At 43.5% G+C, this 18,748-nt stretch overlaps 1 protein-coding gene across 1 annotated transcript; it reads left to right on the top strand.

The window, feature by feature from the left end:
* The first annotated feature begins 1,414 nt into the window (after positions 1-1,414).
* On the top strand, positions 1,415-17,478 carry LOC133086999 (quinone oxidoreductase-like protein 2). The gene is given in 11 exon segments (XM_061183776.1): positions 1,415-1,431; positions 3,151-3,338; positions 3,341-3,422; positions 3,506-3,614; positions 5,665-5,761; positions 7,407-7,465; positions 8,015-8,080; positions 8,868-8,977; positions 9,853-9,940; positions 14,588-14,748; positions 17,235-17,478. Coding segments are annotated over 11 exon segments (1,221 nt in total).
* Positions 17,479-18,748: the final 1,270 nt, after the last annotated feature.

The raw sequence follows: 18,748 nt of genomic DNA on the forward strand, positions 1-18,748 counted from the left end.
TCCTACCTTCCTAAAGTACTGAGTATCTGCTGTGTGCTAGATGTAGTGGTCAACTGGGCTACTGAGACACACGGTCTCTATTCTCAAGGCACTGACAAACTATTGGATAAAGCATTTTAACTGTGGGGGGCTACTTTTACATTTTCAGCACAGTCCTGCATGGTATTTATATTGTTTATATACTGTTTGTCTATTATTCTGTGAAAACATAGCTGTTTGTGTATTCAGCTCTCCATCCTCAGCTCTCCAGCAGCTTCTGGGTGTTAAATATTATCTCTTCATGTGAGCTGTACCAGCAGGAAGAGTCATCTGTTACTCTTTTACTTCCTAATGAGCCCTCAAACTGGTTTGTAGGGCAGTTATAGATTCTTTCTTTCTTCGCAGAGGAGTGATCATTTCAGATTTAGTTGCTTGGTCTTATTCTCCGCCAGGACTCAAATTTTGTTCTTCCTCTTCACTTTCCTACCTTACCCCACATAAAACAAAATAACCAGAAATGATAACAAAAACTAGACAGTATGGTGTGGTGCCAGCAATTTGATGGATCAGCTAAAATACTTCTTTTGCTACTATAGCAGCTACTATTAAATGCCTTATCACTTACCTTTGAAGCTCTTCGGAAAAGTTAAAGTTATTTTGCATATAAGTGCTTAAAATCACCCCAATTACCTAAGATACTTTCATCTCCCTCCAAGATTCTTCTTAAAGGCCCTTTTGCTATTTTCTTCAGATACTGTTATAAATGTAGAATGCAGTATTGATAGATTTCTCCAAACTCACTGATTTTCATATGCCCTGAGAATAACAAGGATATTATGAAAATGACAATAGAAAAAAGTTCCATAAAAATAATTAATCAAAAATCAAAAAACTGATGCTTAAAGATACTTCCAATTATCTGGAAAATTGATACTAGGTAACCGAGTGCTCATTCAGCAGTTCAGTGATAAGCATGTATTAAGTGCCTAAAAGTGTGGCATTGTGCAAAGTACTGCAAACATAAAGGAGATTAAGAAATGGTTGTTGCTTTCAAGGAGCTCAATTAAAAATTGTTCCCTTTATGTAAACCAACTATACTTAATAAAAAAATTTTGCTTGCTTTATAGCTTGTATAAATACTTAATATTTTACAAAACATTTTCCACATGTAACAACTCATTTCATCCCCAGATCAATATTGGTTTCATACTTCATAAACTTGAGATTTCTTGTTGCTCACTCTTCTTTGGCAATCAGAATGCTGATTTTGATGATGATAATGTTTGTATTTCTCCACTATTCCTGGTTTGATTTTATGTACCTAATGACTAAGAGTTTGCAAAGTATTTCATGGAAGATAATTTTTTCCACCTTCTCACCTTCTAGTCCTTGTTCCTCTTCTGCCCAGTTTCTCCCTGAGGGAGGTGGGGCTAAGATGACTTCAAATTCCCTGTGAGTGCTCTTTAGATAACGGTGACCTCTGCCACATACCTGTGGTGGGAAACTGGTTTTTGAATTCCTTTCCCACCAAAGCCTTTAGGCCATGATTTCAGAAATTCATTCCTACTTCATTTTTGCTTTCTATTTTTCCTTTATTCCATTCCTGATCTTTCCATAATTCTATGCTATCTTGGACTATTGTTTCCATCAAAAAAACAGAAACAGAATTTAGCAGCTGAGGGATTATTCTGCCCAATGCTTTCACTTTATGGGGGAGGAACTGGGTTCCACAGCCATGAGGATCGCCAAAGCCATACAAATAGGTGGTAGAGTTGGGCTTGAACCTCAGAGGCTATACACTCTTTGACCAGATATCTTTTTTTTTTTTTTTGGCTACACCTGGAGGCTTGTGGGATCTTACAACAGTTCCCCCATCAGGGACTGAACTCTGGCCACCTGAAGTGGAAGCACGGAGTCATAACCACTGTACTGCCAGGGAATTCCCTGACCAGATGTCTTTTTAAAGATATCAGACTGTCTTTTTTTTTTTTTTTAATAAATTTATTTATTTATTTTTGGCTGTGTTGGGTCTTCGTTGCTGCATGCAGGCTTTCTCTAGTTGTGAGCGGGGGCTACTCTGTTGCAGTGCACGGGCTTTTCATTGAGGTGGCTTCTTTTATGCAACACGGGCTCTAGAAGCGCAGCTTTCAGTAGTTGTGGCACGCGGGCTCAGTAGTTGTGGCTCACAGGCTCTAGAGTGCAGGCTCAGTAGTTGTGGCGCATGGGCTTAGTTGCTCTGCGGCATGTGGGATCCTCCCAGACCAGGGGTTGAACCCATGTCCCCTGCATTGGCAGGTGGATTCTTAACCACTGCGCCACCAGGGAAGTACCAGACTGTCTTTAAAAGCTATCTGTCAAGTGAAACATTCTTCCCAGGATAACATTCTTTTATATTGCTAGTATATAAATATTTGGCTACTGTTGCAACAGAGACCTGCCCAGTTTTACAATTTTTCACAGATTATACTGTTATGTTTTCAGTTTTCCCAGAGTGTACCTGTTCACCCAGGTACACTGTCCTTGAATCAATTGTTGAGCATCTACTACGTGTCACGCAGAACATAGGTGTTTTGGCCTGACTTTAATTGGAAGTACTCTTTGGATTCGCATAGAATCATTTAACATTGGATTACTAGTAACTGTACAGTTTTAGTGTAAGTAAGTGGTCCAGTAAGTGTGAGAAAATTAATAACAAGAATTGAATCCTAATAAGATGTTGAAGGTAGACATTAAAGCCTTTATGCATTTAGGATTTCACACATGCAGAGGACCCCCTCAAACCCTAATTATTTATTTATACATTGTCTTATTGAAGTAGTTGATTTACAAGGTTATATTAGTTTCAGGTGTACAACACAGTGATTCAATATTTTTCTAGATTATACTCCATTTAAAGGTATATTGGCGGTATTCCCTGTGCTGTACATTACATCTTTGCATCTTATTTATCTTATACCTAGTAGTTTGTACCTCTTCATCTCCTTCCCCTATCTTGCCCCTCCTCTCACCCCCCCCTCCACTATTAACCACTAGTTTGTTCTCTGTATAAGAACCGCGAAGTGTGGTTTTTAAAGTCTCCTGAATTCGCTACAAAAATGCCAACAAAGGTTAATCTCCGGGGATCTGTTTCTATTTACTCGTCTTCCTCCATCCCCGCCCCCAACCCCACAGTGGGCTCCAGCTGCAGGGGGGCCCCGGGGGACCAGGGGGCCCGGGCGCCCGGGAGAAGCGCGGCACCCCCGCGGGTGGGACTGGCCCGTGGCGCGGTCCCGGCCGCTGCCGCCAGCCTGGGTCGGGTCGCGAGTCCCCGGCGGCGGGGGCGGGGCGGGCGGCGTCCTGCTCTTCCGGCCGCGCTCGGACCTCCCCCTCTGGCTACACTTGCGCGGGGCCCTGGCGTCGGCGGCGGCGTGGGGGCGGTGCTTGCCTCGGGCGTGGCTCTGCAGGTGCGGCCCTGACTCACCACCGAGCCCCCAAAGGCGTTAACCGGCTCGCCCCCAGCAACTCGACCGTTTGTTCCGTGTTGCAGGAGGGCCGGGCAGGGCTGCGGCAGGCACTACCGCGCCGCGCTGTGCGCCGAGTTGAAGCAGCCCCTGACCATTGAGGAGGCGGTTCCCCGCCATCTCCGGCCCCACGAGGTAGGGTGACTGGCCTGGCCCCGGGACCCCCTAGACGCCCCCTTCTCCGCGGCCACCACCCAAGCCCCGCGGGCTCCCGACCGGAACTGAGTTCCCCAGTGCTCAGCTAGGGGGCGCCCGCGAGACTGGAGTGCAGCTTCGTGCTGGGCTTCTAGAAAGGCCCTTTCTGGGGTCACAAAAAGGCCGAAGCGCAAAAGGAAGATTGTTCCCCAAAACACAAATGTAGAAGTCCCCAGAGCTGTTGCCTCAGAAACAGAGAATTCTGATTTGCACACGACTTTGCATAACCACCTGCAAGTTATTGATTTAGCACAGATAAATGGACCCCATGCTTTGCTTCCTCTTCTTCAATATCAGCATCTAATTATCTGCCCTCCCTCCTCCCCCCCAGCCAGCCCGCTAACGCTATTTACGTGATAATGTGCCTTGTTCCCTCCCCTGGTGTACTGCAGTGATTTGGGGTAGGTGGGGTTATATTAGGGTTGTGAGCATTTACCCACATTTAGGGTGGTGGAAAATGGGCTTTGCCTGTTGAGCACCTTGGTAACACTGGCATCTGGCGTGGAGAATGAGAACCTCTGACAAGGTGAAGCAGGCAGTGAGTCTCAGGGTTGGGGACCGCTGGTGAGAGGGAGAAATGTGACTGCAGCCCTGAAGTGTCACTAACACGGACCCTGTGACTAAATAGATTATTTGGGTGAGCGCAGGACAGCAGCCAGTCTGCTTTCTGGGATTCACATGCTGAAAGATGTCCACCTTGAATCAAGGTGGAGTGGCTTGAGGATTTATAGGTGCTGTACATGTCAGCAACTGTGTCATGCACACAATGTGCATAGGCTTGAGGGCTGGGCTCCTTTGTTCAGTTATTTGTCCGGACTGCTGTGTCAGAAATTAGCTCCTGAGAGCTGGGACTATGAGAATTTATCCATCGTTAAATCCCCGTAGTCTGGAAGGGTGCCTGGCATGTGGCAGATGCTTAAAATATTGTTGAATGAATCCATTTTGCCCATAAAATATCTTCTCATAAATAAGGTCACCTCTGTATGATATGGGAAATGTAAACAAACAAATAAATAAATGAATGTCACCGATTCTGTCTCTCAGCCTTCCTCCTGTGATCCCAAGCCCTGTTGAGTTGGGTTGGTCTATGACAGTAGTTCTTTAACTCCAGGCTGCATCAGAATTACCTTGCCAAAACAGATTGCTGGGCTTTGTCCCCAGAGTTTCTGATTGAGTAGGTCAGGGGCTGAGAATTTGAACGTCTAACAAGTTGCCAGGTGACACTGAAGCTGGTGGTCTGGGGACCACACTTTGAGAACCACTGCTTAACAAGGTCCAGAGAAATTGCTGCAGGCCTGCCTCTGCTCTAGCTCTGTCATGAAACACATAAGCTGGGGAATCCTGTTCTAGCTTCTAGAATTCCTGATTCCCAAAACAGCTGATTATGTTACCCTCTGCTTAAAATCTTTTAATGGCTTCCACTGTTCCTATGCTAAAGATTAAGATCCTCAACAAACCCTACAAACCCTCAGATGCTGTGGGCCTTGCTCTCTAGCCCCATCTTTTTCTCTTCTTTGTGCACTAAGCTGGTTTTTCTTTTGTCCCCACCACCGGGCCTTTGCACATGCCATTGCTTTTGTCTGTGCCAGGCTCCCCACCCTGCTATTTTGAATAGTTAACTCCTAGCTTTCTTAGGTCAAGTGTTACTTTCACAGAGGAGTCTCCTGACTTCCCACAAAGGTCAAATCTCCCCATTATGTGCTTTCATGGCACCATGTATTTCTATCTTTAACATTTTGTGTAGGAGTTGTAATTTAACACATAAATCCTCATAATTATTTGGTAAATGTCTGTCTTCTTTGCTATACTGTTAGCTCCATGAGGTCAGGGACCTTGTCCATTCTGCCTCATGAATGTACACTGGTACTTAGTTCAGTACCTGGCATATAGTAGGCATTCAGTAAATTCAGTAAATATTATGGTATAATTGAATGAACTTTGTCTCCAGAGATGTGTACTGCTCTGCCTTTTTGCTCTATTTCCTTTGCAGGTCAGAGTTGATGTCCATTTCTGTGGGGTTAACTTTGCTGATATTTTGGCCTGTCGTGATCAGTATCAGGAAAGGCCCCAACTTCCCTTCACACCTGGTGAGTAGGAAGGGGCCAAGTGACTGCTTCAAAAAAAGAAGATATAGAGTGTTTTCAGAACCATGTGCTTCATCTTGGGCACTACGATGGCGGTGTCTGCCTGCTGTCAGTGGTGTCTCAGATATGTCAGCCTCACTACTAATTAGAATCACTAGATTGCAAGTGCTGTGAGGGAAGGTTCTATTACTGTCTTGCTCAACATTATTGCCCTCCCCCCACCCCTGGCCCCATTAGTACTCTTGTATCTGGCTCATAGTAGATGTTCAATAAATACTTGATGGATTGATTGATTGAAGTATAGTTGATGTACAATGTTATGTTAGTTTCATGTGTACTACATAGTGATGTGACATTTGCATACATTATGAAATGATCACTATAAGTCCAGTAACCATGTGTCCCATACAAAGTTATTACAATATTATTGACCATATTCCTTATGCTATATATTACATCCCTGTGGCTTTTTATTTTATAACTGAAGATTTGTACCTCTGAATCCCCTTCACTTATTTCATCCACCCCTCAATAAATACTTTAAAAATGCATAAACGAACAAATACAATTTTACATATCATTATGCTCACCAGAATACTGATCAGAACCATCATTGGCCGTAGTCATTCCCTTTCATTCCTTGACAGTGCCTCAATTTTGTTTTTACCCTGAAGGATCATAAACATCTGGTTGCAGCTAAAACTCTCAGTCCTCACGAATACATTCCCAAAGAAACCTAATACCAGAGGATCAGAAAGAAACAGTTTATACATTTCTTAGCAGCCTGCTCTCTGATTTGCATTATGCCCAATCTGATTACATTTAGATCCTGAATATGTGGACCAATGACTGATTTTTGTTGCTGAAATTTTTTAAAAGAGATATAAGTATAGTTTAATATATATCTGTATATAGATATAAGTCATATACAGTTATATACTGTAAATATACAGTACATGTATATTTTATACAGATATATACTATTAGGGATACAGTGATTGCAAAACAGTTGCTGTGTTTTGGCCTTAGGGTACCTGGTTAAGTCTCAACAATTGGAACCATTTCCCTCTGTATTTGTTGAAATGCTGGATGGGGGGAAGATGTCATACTCAATTGAGTTATTCTTCTGGCGGCTCAAGTGGGAAATGTATGATAATTAAATTCAGAAATTTTGGAGGTGGAAGAGGAAAGGGCAGACACCACCAATTCATCCAACTGAGCCAAGTACTATATGAATAAATATAGTTCATGTCCTCGAGGACCTCATAGTTCAGAAGAGGAGACATGGAAACAGATAAATACAATATGATGAATTTGTCATTGGGGTGCTGTAGGAACCCAAGGCCCCAGTGATCAAGGTCAAAAGTACTTGTGTACCCGTGATTCTCTGTGCTTTTGCCCATTCTTAAAATTTTCATTTGTGTCACAGTAAGAATGGGACTACTATAGCTTTTCAGGTTGTTATCATGAAATCTTAGTTCACTTTGCTGTGCTTTGGGTACAACACTCTTACCCTTCTTCCTGGGTGGGGGGAACATAAACCCCCACAGCTCCAGAATACTCATAGGACAGCCTGTTGATCAGGGTTTTCTCATCTCTCTTGTGCTGGGCTTTGCAGATAACCTAATCTTTAAACAATTTGTTTTAGGAATGGAGTTTTCTGGGACAGTATTGGAGACAGGCACAGATGTCAGCACGGTGAAAGAGGTAAATTAGTTGAATCTAGGGAATTGATGTGTGGGTAACTATGAGAAATGTGCTAACCTCATTTGTAGTCAAAGGGTCTTGCTTCTCCTGGACTTTGCCAGCAGACACCAAAGGGAAAACGAGACGGAGCAGGGAGAAACTAATTCTGAATTGAGGGAAGGAAGTCTGTGGAAGTTCCTGGCTTCGTTAAATTTTTTATTACTAATAAAAGGCAGCACCTGGATTTTTAGTTACTGAGAGGATAGAGAATTCTCAAGTTTCAGTCTCATGTGAAAGAAATGAACACTGGGATTCTAATTCATATCAGTCTTTTCCTTGCTCCATCCTATCATTGTCCAAAATGTGCTCAGATTGGCTTGGCCACCTGATGGGGGTAGTGAGAAAATGGCTGAATTATTTACTAAACAGTAACACTGAACAGATAATTAAGGGAACCTGTGTCTTAGTGGGTCAGAAAGAAAGATTTCTTTCTTTGTTGGATTAATTCGGGAAGGGATAAATAGCAAGGGCATGCATTTGAACATACCCTTAATGGTATTTTCCCTTCAGGGAGATGGAGTTATTGGCGTGAGTGGCTTTAATGGTATGGCTGAAGAATGCATCATTGACCACAAGGTAGCCCTACCTCTCAATACTAATCCTTGGAGATTTTTTTTCTGCTTTCTTTTCTTTACTTTTCATCTATCCATCATTCCTTCTTCTCCTTTCCCTCTCTTTCTTTGTCTTCTTTTGGTTATATCTTGTTTCTCAGCCAAGCACTTCTTTCTTTCAAATGCTAAACCCCTTTTTTATATCGGTGTGACAACACTTGCACAGAGGTTTGTTTGTGTGGAGTGGTTTAACGAAGAAGGGCATTTTGTTTTCTGAGCCCCGGAGCAACCGACTGGCTCTCCAACTGGACCATAGTTAGGTGGTTTTGGTAGAAAAGCTGGTTTGGGACATTGAGCTGGATGTAATGGGTTTCTTCCCCATACCAAGCTTGTGAAAGAGAGAGTCCTGGGAACGTTGCCAGCCAGGGTGGGCATGGGGTGGGCGTGAGGTGGGTTATGTTTGTGCAGGATGTGAATGATGCCCCCTAGTGGTGAATGATACACTTTTTTAAAAAACAGCTTTATTTGAGGTAAAATTTTTATGCCATCCAGTTCACTCATTATACTACAGTGGCCTGTGTTACCTCCTCTATAAGCTGGTTCCTTCCTGATCCAGATGCCAGCCTTAGGATTTTCGAAGAATGATGCACCCAAGTCTTGAACTTGGCCACTGCTTGCTTGGTCTTGACTTCCACTGGGCTTGGTTCCTGACATGTGCTGCCCTTTGCAAATCAAATCATAATATATATTGAGCAGCCTTTATGAACAGGTACAGGTGCTTAATCTCTAAGTCACTGTTATCTCTTTTATAGGCACTGTGGCAGATTCCAGAAAGGGTCCCCCTCCGAGAAGCTGCTGCCCTGCCAGTATCTTATGGCACTGCTACTTTGGCCCTGGAGCGTCGGGCCCGTACCCAGCCTGGGTGAGGACTGTGTAGACAATAGAGGGCTAGATGGTACCTTCTCTGTTGCCAGAAGTGTCCACCAAGACCTTGCCCCTTCCTTTCCCTTCCCTGACCCTTACGTCATGTCTATCTGAGGAAAGGCCGAAGGAAGGTAGCGAGTGACCCGAGATTGGAGTCTGGTGACAGTGGAGATATCCTTTTGTCTGAAAGGGAATGGTAGACTGTGAACTTGGCTAATATGTATTTGGAGAAATCTGTCCCTCAAGTCTGACCCCTCTGGATATCACCTCCTAGAAAACTTTACATTTTAGCGAGCTGGTTTATTTAAACTCGCTTCACTCTGGTTCTAATGGAGGCCTGTGGTATTTGTTTCTGTGAGGCTTGGTTGGGTGTACCTAACTGGGATATTTCAAACTCAGAGGTGCTGAATTTCCCACTTTACCTGGAGCGTAACTACAGCTTCTTGCTCTTTTCAGAGAGCCTCAGAATTGATCCAGGGAGATGGGCTTAGTTGAGCAGGGGCTGTTACCTTCTAAAATTTGGCAGTTTTTAGTAGGAGAATGATTTGAGGACAGAATTTATGAAGCAGAAATTGGAGTGGTAGTGCAAAGGAAGGCTGCCACTGGAATGAGGAAGAGACTACCTAGAGAGATTAAGGACCCTTACCTGGGAAGTCTTCAAGACTGGACTAAATTAGCACTGATCTACATACATAACCCAGCCTGAGAAGCTGGAGAGCATACATATATGTGTACATGTACATGAAGGGTCAAATGAAATGGCCTCTCAGTTCTCTTCTTGCTTGAAAATGTCCTAGCTTCAAAATGTTCGTGAAATCATACCGTTGGATGATTTTTGATTTCCTGAGTAACACTCATCTTTCTGTGGCACAGAGAAACTGTTTTAGTGACAGCAGCAGCTGGAGCCACAGGCCTTGCCGTGATTGAAGTGGCAGCAAATGTTCTTCAGGCCAAGGTATTTGCATGTTTGATTCTCCATTAAAAAATATCATACCTCTTGTTTTCAAACATGGAATATATTCATTTATTTATTAGAAATCATGTGCAAGTTACTGGGGATGTAAAGTAACCTAGAGTAGGGTCTTGCCATCTATTTGCTTGCAGACTAGTGAGGGGACTTAGGAGTAAACCACTCATCCTTCTAAGTTACTAGAACCTGGCAAGGTTCAATTCGCTTCATAACCTCTGAAGATTCTATTCCTTCTACCTATAATGCTCTAAACTGTCCCCTCCTGAACTTCAAATTTAAACTCAGATGTCGCTTTTTTGGAGAAGTATTCTTTGTCCCTCAGGAGATGTTTTTCCCCTCCCCTGGACTATTTGTATGTGGTCTCATAGCATCCTGTACTTCTCTTTCATAGCATGTGGTGAATCCTTTACTTGTGTTATTATTAGATCAATGTGTCCCTCCCACTGGACTGTAATCCCCATCAAGGCAGGAGTAGTGTCTGACTCATTGTTGCAGTCCCAGCACCTAGCATGGTGCCGAGACCTTAGTAGGCACTCAATAATTATTTCTTGAATGAATGAATAAATACATGAAAGAAAGACCCACCTCTCTACAGGGGCTTTTCTCGGAGGCTGCGGGTATTAGAGAAGAAGGATTTCTTGGAGGAGGTGGACATTTAAGCTGACTTTTGCAGGACTGATAGCAGTTGAATAGAGGAAGAAGGGAAGGGAAGGCCATTTTAGTGGTGGGAGGACATATTAGAAGACAGAGACATAGGTACTAATGTGATGCATTCAGGGAATTGCAAATAGCATCTGTGGGGCAAAGGATGTGTGTGGGGAACAGTGGGAGATGACTCTAGGGAGGGGGGCAGAGATAAGATCATGAGGCACTGAGGAGTTTGAACATTTCTTGGGAGCTGCAGGAGCTATTGAGGATTTTGTAGAGAAGTGACATGATCATCTTTGCATTTTGCAAAGTTCACTTTGGTAGCAGTGGGGATGAGGGATAGGGGCAAGGTCAGAGGCAATAGGACAGATTCCTGGAGCAATCCAAGCCAGAGGTGATGATACTTGAAACAAGGCACTGGAGGCGATGATCAGAGAGATACCAAAGTAGAAGAAAACAGAGAATTTGGTGACTGGGGAGCATCCTGATATAGTTGAAGGAACAAGGACTTTGACATTAGCCTGACCTAGGGGCGAATTCTAGCTCTGTCTCTGGCTTAATAGCTTCAGTTTCCTCATTTGTACAATAATGCTTTCTCATTGGGTGGTTGTGGGAATATTGAGGTCACTCGTACCATGTGCCTGTTTGAGGGCATGGTGTGTCATGGAGGATCCCTTAAAAAGGGATCCTGCTGGGGCTTCCCTGGTGGCGCAGTGGTTGGGAGTCTGCATGCCAGTGCAGGGGATGCGGGTTCGAGCCCTGGTCTGGGAAGATCCCACATGCCGCGGAGCAACTGGGCCCGTGAGCCGCAATTACTGAGCCTGCGCGTCTGGAGCCTGTGCTCCGCAACAAGAGAGAACGCGATAGTGAGAGGCCCGCGCACCGCGATGAGGAGTGGCCCCCGCTCGCCACAACTGGAGAAAGCCCTTGCACAGAAACGAAGACCCAACACAGCCATGAATAAATAAAAAATAAATAAATTAATTTAAAAAAAAAAGGGATCCTGTTATTATTAGACATTGAGTGGGAAGGCGCAAAGTAGGTGCACTTGGGGATTTGCCATTTGTTGGGACTGAGAACCCAGGAGGACATGGTTAGTTCAGTTTTGGATGTGCTGAGTGTGAGGTTCCTGTGTAGCCTGCGGTTGGGATATCCAGAGGCACCAAGATGCTATACAGGTTTGGTGATAATTGGACTGATGTGGAATTTCTCGAGGTGGCAGCTCTTTTCTCACATTGACTTTCTTTTGGGAAGGACATGTGAGTTCTGAAAGCAGTCTTAGATACCAGGAGGCTCTTCATGGAGTATTAACACATTTCAACTCAAAAGTGAGGGCTTTTAGCACCTCTCTTAGGGGGGAGACCACAGTTAGTCTCATTGTCTAGAACCATTGACTATTTAACATTTCTGGGAAGATAAAACTGTACCATTTGTTTTATTTATTTATTTTTAATTTTTTTTAAAAGGAGAGTCTGCTACTTTTTTTTTTTTTTTTTTTGGTTGCACTGGGTCTTAGTTGCAGCAGGTGGGCTCCTTATTGCGGCAGGCGGGCTCCTTAGTTGCGGCATGCATGTGGGATCTAGTTCCCTGACCAGGGATCAAACCCGGGACCCCTGCATTGGGAGCGTGGAGTCTTATCCACTGCACCACCAGGGAAGTCCCTACCATTTGTTTTAAATAGTTATAGGAAGTTAAGTAGAGAGAAAAATTTGCTTTAATTCAGATATTAAAATTAATCTAAGCTGTATTTTCTTTAGCAGCAATAATGGTTTTAAGCAAAAACAAACAAAAAAATAATGTCATCATGCCACCTACTTGGAACAGGTCATTTTGATAACACCTTTCATTCACAGTATTTCATATTGCTTTCACATTGCCTCCACAGCAATTATCTTACCCTTGGTCCTCACAGACCCCTTGGGAGATGGGGAATGCAAGTGTTTATTAGCCCTATTTCACAGACAAAGAAGGTGAGGCACCAAGAGAGAAAATGATTCACAGCAGGCCTCACTGGGACCTACAGAGAATCCTGGGGTTGGAATCAGGTGCCTGACCCTCGACTGGTGTCTGCCCTCTATGGCACTGTGTGCTGATAGCAGTCAGTGAAATGCAGATGTTTGAGGGTTCCACGGGGGAGTATTTGAGGGTAGCTTTCAGTTTCAAATAGTTATGGGTGAGTTTGGAATTTTTTAAGGGCACAGATGTTCTTGGGTGTTTGAATGCACGTTCTGAATGTCACCTTGGGGCCAAAGTGCTTGGGCTGGTGGATGCTGCCCAGGGATAAGTCACCTCTAGGCAATTCTTGAGTGTCTGAAGATTTTCTGGAGACTTCCAAACTCCAGACCTCCTCACAGTATCGCCCACAGCCATCTATGCCATCTTTGGCAGGCCTTAGGCATGGCTTTCTCCCAGGGTGATGGAGTGGAAAAGCATGGGCTTTGGAATCAGCAGCATTGGATTTGAATAGTTGTTCTATCACCTACTACCTGGATGATCCTGGCTTAATTATTGGGTTGGCCAAGAAGTTTGTTCGGTTAGTGAATACATTGTTTAGTAAAGTTCTTCATGAAAATGAAAAATGTGTCTTTTATTTTTACTTAAAACGGAACAAACTTTTTGGCCGACCCAATACTTAACCTCTCTGGGTCTTTGTTTACATCTACAGAATGGGAGTAACTGTACCTCCCCCATAATGTTCTTATGAGGTTTAAATAGAATAAACGATTGCATATGTGTAACAATAGATTCAGTTTATCCAACGCTTTGTTTTCTAAGTGCTTTATATACAATATTCCATTTAATTTGAAAAATTTATCTTATTTTATGGATGGAGTAACTGAAGCTTAGAGGAGTTGGCAGGCAAAATAGAGGTTAAAAGCATGAACTCTGGGCTTCCCTGGTGGCGCAGTGGTTAAGAATCTGCCTGCCAATGCAGGGGACACGGGTTCGAGCCCTGGTCTGGGAAGATCCCACATGCCGCGGAGCAACTAAGCCCGTGAGCCACAACTACTGAGCCTGCGCGTCTGGAGCCTGTGCTCCGCAACGGGAGAGGCCGCAACAGTGAGAGGCCCGCGCAGCGCGATGAAGAGTGGTCCCCGCTCGCCGCAACTGGAGAAAGCCCTCGCACAGAAACGAAGACCCAACACAGCCATAAATTAAAAAAAAAAAAAAAAAAAAAAAAAAAAGCATGAACTCTAGAGACGAATTACCTGGGTTTGGATCCCAGTTCTGCCTCCCATGAGCTGTGTGACCTTGGGCAAGATACTTAACCTCTTTTGCCTCAGTTTCTTCATCTTTAAAATGGGGATAATAATAGTATGCATATTATTGGGATATTAAGATTAAATGAGTTATTAATATATGTAAAGCATTTAGAATAGTGTCGGGCACATAGTAAGCACCATGTAAGTGTTAGTTCTTACTAAGTAATTTGCCTTAGGTAGTACAGCTAGTTAGTAGCAGAGCCAGGATTTGAACTCAGGTCTGTCTGACTTCAAAATCTTTCCACTGAATCATGTTTTACCCTCTGAGAAGTTTTTCCTGATCTTGTAGATCGAGGTTAGATACCTCTAGCTTGCACTTCTGGACCCCTCTGTACTTCCCCCATCATACTGCTGGATCTTGCTTTTTTGACTCTAAGCTTGTTATTTAGCTTGTGTCCTTACTACTTGACTCATAGTGGGTACTCAATAAATGGTGGTTTTAATTTGCATTTGGAGAAGAATTTGTGAGTGTCTCCTGAACTGTCGCCTAGCTAGACCCACTGGGGTTCCAGGATTCCTGGAAATGTGGATCGTGTTGCCAGTGGGTATGGAGGGGCCAGTGTGATGCTGCTGTGTGACGGGCCTTATGTGTTGGGTTGAGGCTGATGCTAGGACAGTGAGGTCACACTGGTTTCCTTCTTTAGTTGGAGGCTGGGTGGGTGGGGTGAGCCTTCTTGGTACGTATTCTGGACCATCAGAAGCATTGTGTTCTTTATGTAGGTAATAGATGCAGCCGTGCAAGCTGGCGATGCAGAGGGGTGCACAGTCCATCGTGAGCTACAGTCAGGGCAGCCTGAAGGAAGCAGTAGGGAAGCTGGTGGGCAGTGGCGGGGTGAACGTGGCCATTGATACCGTGGAAGGAAATATCTTCCTGGAGGCTCTCCGCAGGTACATGCAGTGGTCCTCCCGAGTGGGCTAGACCTGGGGCTCTGCAGAAACCTTTCCAGACCTCTGTCTTCCTTCTGGCCTTGTTTCTCTTTTGTCTTTGCTGCTCACTTTTCCTGTAGGCACCAGCATCAACGAGAACAGCTGAGTGGGTGGGTGAAAAGGAATAGAAGCAGAGGGAAAATCAGGAAATGCTTAAATATAGCAGAAACAAAATAGCCAACTGGAAAATATCCAAAAAACGACTGCGGACTCTCTAGTTGGCAATATCAAATGTTTTAGAAATTATACATGTGTTAAATTCATCTATGCCTGCCCCCACTAACTACTTTATATACATGGTGTGGGTAATTCTTGAGGAGATCATTGTTCAGATGTTAGAATTACTGGGGTGGCAGTCTCCCAGTTCACTGAGCAACAAGGTACAGACTCTTTTTTTTTTTTTTTAATTTTTATTTATTTATTTATTTGTTTATGGCTGTGTTGGGTCTTCGTTTCTGTGCGAGGGCTTTCTCTAGTTGTGGCAAGTGGGGGCCACTCTTCATCGCGGTGCGCGGGCCTCTCATTATCGCGGCCTCTCTTGTTGCGGAGCACAGGCTCCAGACGCGCAGGCTCAGTAGTTGTGGCTCACGGGCCTAGTTGCTCCGCGGCATGTGGGATCTTCCCAGACCAGGGCTCGAACCCGTGTCCCCTGCATTGGCAGGCAGATTCTCAACCACTGCGCCACCAGAGAAGCCCCTTGACTTGTTTCATTAAAAAAAAAAAAAAAATCACTGGAGATTTCATGGGACTGCTGTATCCACACCAATTCTCATTCTGTTTCAACCAGGGACCCTGGAGGGCTCTGATAATGTTAGCTTCATTTCTTCTGTCATCTTGGTAAGCACAGTTTTGTGGTTTATCTTAGTTTGAAGTAGAAGAAACAGAAGCGGAGAGAGCAGCTTGCCCACGGAAGGGATCCATGTGGTTCTATAGCCCCTGTGCATCACTGCACTGTGCCCACTACTGTGCTTAGACAGGAGGCAAAGGTAAGAGTGTGTTGACTAAATGGAGAGCCAGGACAGAGGACTGCTAATACATGCCCTTCTCTTGCCTTCCAGGTAATAGTATTTTGTCAATTATTCAAAATTCCCTAGAAAAGTATATAAATTAAATGAGTCCTAAAGTAAGCCTTAGTGTAAAGCAAATGATGCTTCATGAGAGTGTCTGAATTCTTATTCTTGCTTCCTACGTTCAAAATTTTCAAACGCAGTTGTTCAGCATTGGAATGATATCTGTTTATACCTGATTCCCTTCCACAAAGTAGTTGAGTAGTTAAATAGACAGCTTTGATTCTAAAGTGGGTTCCCTTACAAGACTGGCTAGTTTCTCTGACCCCCTACTATCTTGCTTATGGCTTATTTTTCTATTTTCCTACTGAGGAATACAAATTGGTGTAGAATGGGTCACCCCTGCCAGTTTGTAAGGTCAATAGGAATTCCCAGCTGGGTGTTTAATGCATGTTGCTTTTTTTTGTTAATTGTGGTAAAATATACAGTAACCTAATATTTAGCATTTTAACCATTTGTAAGTATACAATTAAACATTCTCACAATGTTGTGTAACCATCCCCAACAAAAACTCTGTACCCATTACACAACTGCCCCCCACCCCCAAAACCTACTTTGTCTCTCTGAATTAATGTACATTGCTTTCTCTCCCCTCATTCTGTGTTTTTTTATTGTGGTAAAAAATACAGAACAAACGACTTGCTACATTTACCATTGTAAAGTGTATAGTTCAGTAGTGTTAAGTATATTTACATTGTTGTGAAACAGATCTTCATGAGTTTTTCTTCTTGCAAAGCTGAATTCTGTATCCATTAAACAATAGCTCCTCTTTCCCCGCTTCTCCCCAGCCCTTGGTAACCGCGATTCTACTTTGCTTCTATGAATTCGACTACTTTAGATACCCACATATAAGTAGAATAATACAGTATTTGTCTTTTTGTAAATGGCTTATTTCACTTACTATAATGGCCTCAAGGTTCATCCATGTTTTAACATGTGACAGGATTTCCTTCCTTTTTGAGGCTGAATAATAGTCTACTGTATGTATATAACACATTTTGTTTAAACATCCATCAGTTGATGGACATTTGGATTGTTTCCACCTCTTGGCTATTATAGATAGTACTGCTGTAAACATGGGTGTACAAATATCTCTTCAAGACCCTGCTTTCACTTCTGTTGGATATAGCCTCAAAAGTGAGATTGCTGGATCATATGGTAGTTCTATTTTTAATTTTTTGAGGAACATCCATACTGTTTTCCATAGCATTTGCACCATTTTACAATCCCACCAACAGTCCATGAGGGTTCCATTTCTCTAAATCCTTGCCAACACTTATTTTCTGTTTTTTTTTTTCTTTTTTTAAATAGTAGCCATCCTAATGGCTGTGAATGTACATTTCCTTTTATAATCTTTTTTTCTTCTCCTTTTCCCCTCAGCCTGGCATGGGAGGGCAGGATTGTGGTGGTGGGTTTTGCTGGAGGAACCATTGCTTCTGTGCTGGCCAATCTTCTGCTCCTGAAGAATATCTCTGCCATGGGGCCATACTGGGGCCGATACCAGGACCAGAACTTTCCCCTCTTCTCCAGAGGCCCGTCCTCAGCAATTCAGTACTGCCAGGAAGGGCGCATCCAGCCTTACCCTGGAGCGGTTTTTAAGCTGGAGGAAGTGAGACCCTCTTAAGGGATGTGATGTAGATAAGGCCAGGAAATAATCTGTGCCAAACTACTGGATAGTTTCTCTCTAGATACTATAAATCCTCCTTTTATGGAATTAAAGGGTAAACACAATGTAGAATAATGAGGTCTCACAGGCTGCAGAGTCATAGGATTTCTCCCTGTTGGGTTGTATGGCTGTATACTCAGGCCTAGTTAGCCAGTGGGAAACTGAAACTGTGAAGGCCATGAAGGAGCTGGATTTTGAGGGCTCTATCTACATCACTGGTGTCTTAAATAGAGGGATGTGATAGTACTTTAGAAAATAATTTACCTGTGTTGATATGAACTCTGAACTTCACAACATACAAGTCTAAAAAGGAAGCACTTAACTTGACCTTTGATTTTAGAATACAGACTCCTTTAAAGTACAACCAGATGATTTAAGCTGGAGTTCTTGAACAGAACACCAAAATCATGCTCAGTATCATATGACTATAACTCATCCATTAGTCACTGTAGTTAATTTCATTGGCTAATTCAAGCCCTTTTTCATTCCCTCACAGTCCCATTAATGTGGCTTAAACTTCCTCCAAAGTACAGTTGTGTGCATTCATATGCAGTATAGTTGTAAATGTGATTCTGTTAGGCATTCACTGTGAAGGTTTTTTTTTTCTTTTGGCTGCACCTTGTGGCTTATGGGACCTTAGTTTCCCGACCAAGGATCGAACCCGGACCCTGGCAGTGAAAGTACTGAGTCCTAACCACTGGACCTTCAGGGAATTGCTGAAGGGTTTTTTTTTTTTTTTTTTTGGCTTAATTTGTTTTAATGTTCAAAAAACTGTTTTGGTAACTCTAGTCAGCCATTGATGGAGGTGGTGTTTCGTTCATATGCAGATTAGTGGAGCCCAAGCTGCCAGGCTTCATTGCTCGCCAGCCTTCCATTTTTATGTTTTTCCTATGATGAGGCACATTCTTCTCAAACATGTTTTACTTTCCTCCTCATCTTTTTGGTATGTCAGTCAAGAAGGTAATGTTCAGTGGTAAAAAGAGAACCTGACTGGCCATCAGAAAACTGTTGGATTCTGTTTTAGCTCTGTCCCCATCTGGTTACAACTTTGTGGAAGTCCTCTCACCTTTCTGACCTTCACTTTCCACATCTCTAAAGTTGAGGGGCAGGAATTCCCTGGCAGTCCTGTCGTTAGGACGTGGCGCTTTCACTGCCGGGGCCAGGTTCAATCCCTGGTCGGGGTATTAATATCCCATAAGATGTGTGGCATGGCCAAAAAAAAAGTTGA

The sequence above is a fragment of the Eubalaena glacialis genome, chromosome 3, assembly GCF_028564815.1.
Source record: "Eubalaena glacialis isolate mEubGla1 chromosome 3, mEubGla1.1.hap2.+ XY, whole genome shotgun sequence".
Classification (NCBI taxonomy): Eukaryota; Metazoa; Chordata; class Mammalia; order Artiodactyla; family Balaenidae; genus Eubalaena; species Eubalaena glacialis.